The 8,923-nt window shown below is 37.2% G+C and overlaps 1 protein-coding gene and 1 long non-coding RNA gene across 4 annotated transcripts in view; one reads left to right on the plus strand and one right to left on the minus strand.

The window, feature by feature from the left end:
* The window catches only part of LOC115428982 (uncharacterized), a 14,720-nt gene extending 10,650 nt beyond the window's left edge, over positions 1-4,070 (minus strand). The window contains exons 1-2 of the long non-coding RNA XR_003936713.1: positions 4,060-4,070; positions 1,714-1,724 (exon numbers count right to left, since the gene is read on the minus strand). This is a non-coding gene — a long non-coding RNA (uncharacterized LOC115428982). The remainder of the gene's footprint in view (positions 1-1,713; positions 1,725-4,059) is intronic.
* lypla2 (lysophospholipase 2) overlaps positions 1-8,266 on the plus strand; it is a 20,544-nt gene extending 12,278 nt beyond the window's left edge. For all 3 annotated transcript variants that reach the window (XM_030148258.1, XM_030148257.1, XM_030148259.1), the window contains 7 exons: positions 224-289; positions 580-627; positions 787-857; positions 3,195-3,268; positions 3,376-3,477; positions 5,776-5,946; positions 6,413-8,266. In XM_030148258.1, coding sequence (XP_030004118.1) covers positions 224-289; positions 580-627; positions 787-857; positions 3,195-3,268; positions 3,376-3,477; positions 5,776-5,946; positions 6,413-6,463 — 583 coding nt within the window. In that variant the 3' untranslated portion in view covers positions 6,464-8,266. The remainder of the gene's footprint in view (positions 1-223; positions 290-579; positions 628-786; positions 858-3,194; positions 3,269-3,375; positions 3,478-5,775; positions 5,947-6,412) is intronic.
* Positions 8,267-8,923: the final 657 nt, after the last annotated feature.

Here is an 8,923-nt window from a genome sequence, read left to right on the forward strand (position 1 = left end):
TAAACAAGTCAATCAAAAAAATTTAATCAGTAAGTCTGAATACCAGATTAATCATTTTAGTGTTTTTTCTGAAAGTAGGCCAGTTGCAGCTTGTCATGTCATGTGATCATCTGCACTGTACAGAGCTGCGACACTGAACATTTGGATGTGATGTTCTGCATTTCAGTCATTTTTCTGAAATTGCATTAGTAACAAAGAACTGCTTTCTCTGTCTTTCTGTCAGGCATGGGTGGGCAGACTCTATGACGAGTATCCGGCTGCCTTACGTCAAGTACATCTGCCCCCACGCGTAAGTCTTTTGTCTGATCTGGCACATTTAATGTCTCTGAGCCTGTCAGTCGTTATCTGCGTGGAAGACTAACATCTTTTTCTGTGCACACTACCATTGAAACACATCAGAGTATCGGCCCTTTAACAAATCACCTCTTTTCTCTGGAAACAAGTTGACTGTCAAAATGCAGAAGCAGCTTGTAACTGCAAATGTATCAGCCGCCGTGTTGGCTACAGTGATTAAATCAGTGCGACATTTAGCTGCTGGTGTCCAACAGTGACTGTCATGTACTTCTTTCCCTCCTGTAGGTCTCATATCCCTGTCACTCTCAACATGAAGATGATGATGCCTGCATGGTGAGTTGGCGTGATGAGAGAGACGGCGTTTTAGCTCAACACTGCATGCCATTGTTTCCCTGGAAACCACAATAGGCTCCCATGATGCCATTGACAATAGTCTGATTGTATCTATTGATTTCCTTAAATGCTTGCCTCTGTGTGTGTGTGTGTGTGCAGGTTTGACCTCATGGGTCTCAACCCCGAGGCCACAGAGGACGAATCTGGAATCAAGAAGGCAGCAGAGGACAGTGAGTTCAATAAAGAGATGCTTATTCTATTTAGAATGTATCTTTATTTTATTGAATTTGCAGAACATCAGCAGATGAAATTTTGGTTTATTTAACAGGGATCACGCACAAAAAATATCAGTCTCATAAGAGAAAAGATGCATTATACCAGATTTAGCCGCTAGTTTCCACCTGCAGTCCCTGGGCAGGCAGACATAAATAATTGTGAAAGATGAAATTTTGATTCAGAACATATTCTTTACTTTTTTTCTCCCATTATTTCTGCTAAACATGAACCACTTGAATAGTGGTTCTTAAAGGTTTTATACTACGTACCACATCAGCTCTTCAACTGTCACTATGAGGGTTTTTCCTGGATCAAAATGAGGTAATAGTGTCACTTTCAGTTGGCTTAATCAAATACCCTTTAGAACTGACATATTTTAGGAGCAATAGAAGAAAAATGACAATCAATGAACAGTGTTACTTCAGCAAACAAACAAACTCTAACCCAGTGATAAGTTCTAGGTACTGTGTGTGTATTATAGGTAAAATATAGAGACTGAATTTCCCAATGGGGACAATAAAATTAGTTCACCTTTAACCTTTAACTTCATCTAGTAAATTAGAAATTAATGAGAAAGCTACTGTCATTGCAGATTTACTGATTGTCTTACCTCTATTTACAGTTTACACAGACAGCACAACAGCCAACAGTAAAGTAAAAAAAAAAATTCTACACCAGTAAAGTAATATTTGTATTTGGTAAAGATCTAATTATTTTTTTTATCAAAATTATATTTCAGAAATATATATCATAAATGCCACAAAAGTCAGATACTTAAGATATTTAATGACATCCCCTTGTACACCTGACCACACCATTAACTAAGCCTTATATGTATTATTTTGCTCATTTTCGTTTTGTAAGAACTGCAGATGGCCACCTTAACATTATGCAGGAAAAGTCTTGACTGTTATGACAGATATTAAAACACAGTGGGCTCTTCATCTGTCTGGATCTAAACTTGATGTAATTACGCATAGTTCTTGACTGTTTTGTGCCCTTTGCTGATAATAGGTGCTATGACTACTGAGGGACCTTTAGCGCTTGTACTCAATTTGCTGTCGTCCGGTTTCTACATGATTGGAGCCACAGTGGTTTTGAACTTTTTAAGTCTCGGTTTACTGTCCTGCCCTTTTTAGTTTTAAAGATTTCTTCTAACAAAGCCAGCAAATTTCAAAATTTTATACATACCTATAAAAAAATTCCAAACTTACCAAGCTGTAACGTTAGATATTTGTTAAATATCCAAAGGAAAGAAGCTGTTTTTCTTTTTAATACATGACTTGCATGGAGATCTTTTGTCTTTCATTAGAGATGTGACAAGAAACAGACTTGCATCCGGTCCTTTGGCTCAAATTTAACCCAGTTATGTTGCAGAACTCTAACCATTAGACTAGAGGACAATCACAGCTCACAAATGGCACCTGAGACTTAACATGCACTTTACTGGAGGAGTAGCAGATGGATTTCTGCAGTAAGCTGATTTCATTTATTTATTTATTTGTTTGTATCTTTTTTTTCTCAGTGTGAGACACTGTAGTGAAATAACCAAGTAAACAACAAACCAGAAAAAAGGGAAAGACAGAAAATAACAAACAATAGTCAGTAATAACAGGTCATGAAAGACACATAAACATTCAAAAAGAAAATGAAGGGAAATAATGATAATAGTGATACTAAATAAACCAACATAGAGTACAAATGTTGAAAGCAGAAATGGCACAGAACATTCATCCACTCACACCTTTGAAGTAACTTTATTCACAGGTTCTTCCTTCACTTATCCCATAAACCAGTAACACTAACACCTAAACATAATGTGCTCGCACTTGAAAACCGTCAGCCTTCAGTCCACACCAAAGTTCACGCCAAAGCACATACGGACGGATGATGAACTGATGACATTACCCTGCGGTGAGGGCCGAGGGTAAAAAAGTACAAGACACAGATTATCAAAATAAAATTTCATCCACATATTGCTGATGAAAAAAATGTAGATTTTCAAACTCAAAAATGTAACACTTGCATGACCATAATTACAGAAAGCTGTGGAAATAATTATCAGACACCTGTGATTTTCTGTGAAAATTTAATATAACAATTCCTTGATCTGAACTTTAGTTGTTCTATCCTTGGGATATAAATTTTTCTAGACTATTCTAGACTACATCATTTTTGTTGGTTGTAAAGGAGAAAATCTGTTTTGTAGTTTTTTGTTTTTTCACCAAAAATCTATTGTATATATTTTGAAAGATATCCTTCCTACTCATAACATTTTTTTTTTTTCCCAGTCAAGACCATAATTGAACATGAGATCAAAAACGGGATTCCCCCACACCGTATCATACTCGGTGGCTTCTCTCAGGTACAACATTAATGTGTTTTCATATAACTTGAGCCATTTTTACAGTACAGTGCAAATGCTAGCTAATGAAAAAGCTCTGAGTCTGTTCTCTGTTCTTTGTTCCTCAGGGTGGGGCCTTGTCCTTGTATACCGCCTTGACCTGCCAGCACCAGTTGGCTGGTGTTGTGGCCCTCAGTTGCTGGTTACCACTTCACAGGAGTTTCCCTGAGGTATGTTTAGGAGTACGGATAGACACATACAGGGTGGGGAAGCAAAATTTACAATATTTTGAGGCAGGGATTGAAAGACAGTGTATGACCAATTAGTTTATTGAAAGTCATGAGAATTTATTTGCCACAAGAAAATTTACATCATAGAAAATGTTTTTATTCTATGTGTCCTCCTTCTTTCTCAATAACTGCCTTCACACGCTTCCTGAAACTTGCGCAAGTGTTCCTCAAATATTCGGGTGACAACTTCTCCCATTTTTCTTTAATAGTATCTTCCAGACTTTCTCGTAATAGTTTTGCTCATAGTCATTCTCTTCTTTCCATTATAAACAGTCTTTATGGACACTCCAACTATTTTTGAAATCTCCTTTGGTGTGACGAGTGCATTCAGCAAATCACACACTCTTTGACGTTTGCTTTCCTGATTACTCATATGGGCAAAAGTTTCTGAAAAGGTATGGATAATAGTGTTAGGTATGATTATGACATCAATATATGTTTGGTTTCAAAACAATTGACGCAGTGCCTGCTGAGACAAAACAACTAAATGTTCATTGTACATTTTGCTTCCCCACCCTGTACACTTAAAGGAATCATGGTGTTCATGTGTTTCTTTTAATGCTTAGGGACTGTTGTGCATTTTTGATCATTTTGGCTGTGTTCATACATGTGGCATGAATTTTTGGCAAGATTGCATATTTTCATTTAATCTTGTTATAACCTGATCAGCTCCTGCAGTAAATCTAAAATTTACAATGTACAAACTGTTCAGTGCAAAAACAGTGTCATTGAAACTCATTCAAACTGCAGTTTTTGATCTCACTTCCCTTAAATAATACATGTTTTATTATATCTGTCAATCTGGTCTTTTGTCTTGGAATCGATAATTTTTGCTACTCTCCACCAGATAGTAATTTTGACCATATTTAGTATATGGAGAAAAAAACCTGGTATTTCCACTAGATGGCACTGATCTCCCTCTCCCTTAAACTCTAATGTCCCCTGTGTTTTACTACCTTGCAAATAAAACCATGTGATCAGCACAGAAAAGACACCAATGCACTGGCTTAAACACTGAGTGAACATAAGTGTGGAATTCAGCAAGTGTGTTGCACTAATCAGTGTTGTTAACACACAGCTCCTCCCCTCAAAAATTTTCTGGGGAGACCTACCCCCCTACAAGGTTAAATTATCAGAAAGGTTGAGGGAAAGTTTTCTGTTCTGTTTTTTTTGAGGGAAGGGCAAAGTACTGTGGTTTTTCAAAATCCTGGGTAAATGATAAAAGTTCCTGTGGTGGAAAAGGGGCTCATGTCAATCCACATTTTTCAGGTCTTTCAGGTCAGTGCATGGTCATGATGGTCAGGATAGTCATACTGAGAGGGGAGCAGGGAGTAACAGAAGTGTAGTTGCAGGGTAGCCCTCACTGTCAAAAGGGGCCAAGGGGGGGGGGCATTATAACAGTCATTGTGGGTTAAGGGATACCCTTTTTTTTTCCTAGTTGGTCGCAGTTTATTTCCTTAATGTTTATTATTATTATTATTATTATTATTATTATTATTATTATTATTAATAATAATAATAATAATAATAATAATAATAATAATAATAATGGATTAGATTTATATATCACTTTTCTATTAATGTATACTCAAGGCAAGTACAATTCATTCACTCACACATTCACACTGTGGTGGTGGTAAAGTACATATGTTGCCACAGCTGCCCTGGGGTAGGCTGACGAAAGCGTGGCTGCACTAACAGCCCCTCCGACCACCACCAAACATTCATACACATTCATGCACCAGCAGCACTGGAGGCAAGGTGGATGAAGTGTCTTGCCCAAGGACACAATGGCACATAACTAGGACAGAGCAGGATTCGAACCGCCAACCCTTCGGTTATTAGACAACCTGCTCTACCTCCTGATTAGAATGGTGAATGAAATCTTCTATATAAATAAAGATTTGCTTTCATCCACATTTGACCATGCTCAAACTGAAAGCTCTGTTTAGAAAGATGACATGGCACTGCATACATGTTTTAAGGTTGTTTTTTTATCTCTGAGCTCAAAACTGAAGTTCGTCAGAAATTCAGTCACTGATTTACAACTATTTCATAGATTTCATATGAACAGTCAGAAATGGTAAGAAACTGTGAGAATGTGGTTGTGAATGTGTGTGTGAATGTTCCCGATGAGCAAGATTTCTGACATGTTCAGAAAGTGAAAGAATCTTTTGAACAGAAAACCAGGCATATTTTTCATTTTTTGCTCAGTCATTGTTCGTCTCTGTCCTACAGGCATCTACTGGCCACAAGAACTTGCCGATCCTGCAGTGCCACGGCGAAGCAGACGCCATGATCCCTTTGGAATTTGGTGGTCTGACGGCTGTAAAACTTAGACACATAGTCAATCCTCAGATGATCACCTTCAAAACCTTCCCAAAGCTCCCTCACAGCTCCTCCCCTGAGGTAACTTAACACTTTACAGAACTGCAAAGTCTGAGCATGCTAAGTCTAAGCACACTTTGTGTGTTTGTGCTGCTTTGTGCTTCATGATAAAGAGATTAAAGTGTATACAAATTTACATTTTGATGTTTGTTTTGAAGATCAATGTAAAAAAAAACAAAAGGTCAAAGGGAGTGAATGCTTAATGATAGAGACAGTAAGACAAGATAGGATAAGATACACTTTATTTACCCCCTTAGGGAGATTAATTTGAGAGAGTGCAATACACAAACATACAAATATGTTTATTACTTACAGATGAGTAGCTACAGTAGTCAAATACAAGTTGTACATTGAACATCATAATTCCTCTGTACTAACTACACTTAAGTTGGTAACTGACATTATTTGTATTACAGTGTGTTTTTTTATTTTGCCTACCAGTCAGATTGTCCCTCTGTATCAATGCCCATGCTCTGCTCTCTTACAGGAGATGGCGGCTGTAAAGGAATTTATTGAGAAGTATTTGCCCCGGATCTGACCTCACCTCATCCCCACTGTGACCCCCCCCGAGACACTGACCTCTCATCCCTGATCTGCCATTCTCCCACAGGAAACAGCCATGAGCACCCCCTTTTCACACACATTTATGACATAACAACCACGTATGAACACCCACAACGACGATAATAATTGGATCCACGCTGCTAAACAGTCATCATACACTTCAAACCAACAACAGAAGAAATTTGTCAAACTAAAGTGATTTGATAAAAACATGACCAAGTACTCACACATACAAGTCTTAGCCTTCAGAGGGAGAAACACTGACCGACGCCCTACATTCCCTTAGATTTTATTTAAATGCTGTGTCTGTCACCGCCTCCAAGCCTCAGTTTTTCCTCATTTACTTCACCTTTCCCTTTAGTTGTCACATCCTCCACTGCATCTCTTCTTCTTTCCTATGCATTGCAATTTGTAAGACCAACAATACGAGTCAGTCTGTTGAATCACAACTGAGTTCAGACTGTCTCTGACCAAACTAACTCTGTTGTGCTCGAGCCTGAGTGAGCCCTAATTTCCCATCAGCCAACATTCCACGCTGTGACAATACACTTCAGCCTTGTTAAGGTGGCCCCTTTTATGAATTTACATCGATTGGAGCCCCTCACATTTCCCTTTTTTAACCATGTGATAAACCTTATTGCATTATATAAGGAAATTCCAATTGAAATAAAGGACATCTAATTAATCCATGCTTTTGCCACCTTGTGCTGTTCTTTTCAAACTACCTACCACACCCGCATGTTAATTGAAGTGTTGGGCAGATGTTACTTATTAAGATTACTTTTTCAGTAAATATTTGTATGAATTATAATGTATACCTCTGTTAATGTTCTCCACTGATTCATGCAGGAATCAGTAGTTCGTTCAGATTTGTGCAGCTCCAGTTTGATGACTGTGTAGTGGCTATTTAAAGTTGAGCTGCCAATGATGAGTTAATTTTCTTATAGGTTGGGAATCATTGTAAAACACATTTTAACACTTTGATTTCTACATCTCTTGGTACAAATTGAGATAATGTTTTTTATGTTTTCATTTTTATGCATATTGATTACTTTCTTGCTTCAGAAACTCATCATTAAGTAACTTGCCCAACACTGATTGTCTTTCTGCCTGGATTACTGTCGCTAGACATCATGTTAGGGGTACCTCAGTTGATTTCATTTGAATAATTTTGGATGAATGAACGACAGATCATGTAGTAGACAGAACTGCATGAAGTATCACTTCAGATAGTTGCAGACTGCACTTGAGTCTTGTCACTGTTCCTCCCACGAACTTTCCCTCTTTTAACCTTCCAACTTATATCTTCTCCCTATTGACTTCAACTCTGGAAAAAAACCTTGCATCTTTCCATATCTTCCAAAACAGTCAAACAGTCTAATGACCTTTTAGTGACACCAAAAGAAAACATCCACTTCCCTTTAGCTCCCTTTTTTGGCAACTTACTGTAACCTCCAAATATAACATGAAAGGTCAGATTTAAAGTTAAACCCAACACTAGTATTAATCACCTCTAAAAAAAAAATGGCTATACACTGGGAGAGCTTTGGTGAGAAGCTGTTCCAATGTGCCTGAAGGGTAATTTTACAAACTAAAAAGTTAATCTTGAACAACCTGTAATCCTTGGACATAAGAGTAACTCTGAGGAGTTGTGTGTGTGCTTAAAAACATATATCAGGTGTTATGCATTTTCCTTTGTGAATGTTAAGTTTTCTTTCCTCATGATTGCCTGTTCTTTATTGCCGTTCTTGAAACTGATTTAAAAAAAAAAAAAAAACTGACAGGAGGAAAGACATCTGTTTTGATTGTTGTTCACAAATCAATGAATGTCTCTTATCTCCAGGAGTCTTTTTTTTTATATCTTCCTCTCTTAATCCCTGATTCCTCCTTTCTTTTTTCTCTTTCAGTTCAAAGATTTCTTTGAGTTTCTTTACCTCTTTTTTGATTATTTTGATTGTTGTTTTCTCCCGGTGTGACATCGCACTGTCCCGTGTGTTTTCTCTTGGGTTGTATGTTGTCATTGGTGAAGCTTTTTACATATGTGTTTTTCTTTAATGGATTTAATGTCTTGTTGTGTTTTGTCATTGTTGTCATCTCATTCTTTTTTGTGTCTGTTTATAATGATGAGCATTAAGAAAACATGTTGAGGTGAGACTGGTGGCCTCTTCAATTATATTGTTTCCAAGACACCTGTATAAGGAATAAATTACAAAAAAAAGAAAAAAAAAAATCTGAGTTGAGCTTCTGTTGTGTCTGTGGGTTGAACAGTCATTCCATTGCAAAATCTTAGTGTTTTGCTCTTTAATTATTTGTAACCCTTTAGACAAATAAAAGACATTATCAATGATCAACTGGATAAGACTTAATCAGGATAATGTTTTAAAAGTTAGCTTTCTAGTGAGTTAGCTTTAGAAGAAAAGTATGAAATTAAATG

The sequence above is a fragment of the Sphaeramia orbicularis genome, chromosome 11, assembly GCF_902148855.1.
Source record: "Sphaeramia orbicularis chromosome 11, fSphaOr1.1, whole genome shotgun sequence".
NCBI classification, from domain to species: Eukaryota; Metazoa; Chordata; class Actinopteri; order Kurtiformes; family Apogonidae; genus Sphaeramia; species Sphaeramia orbicularis.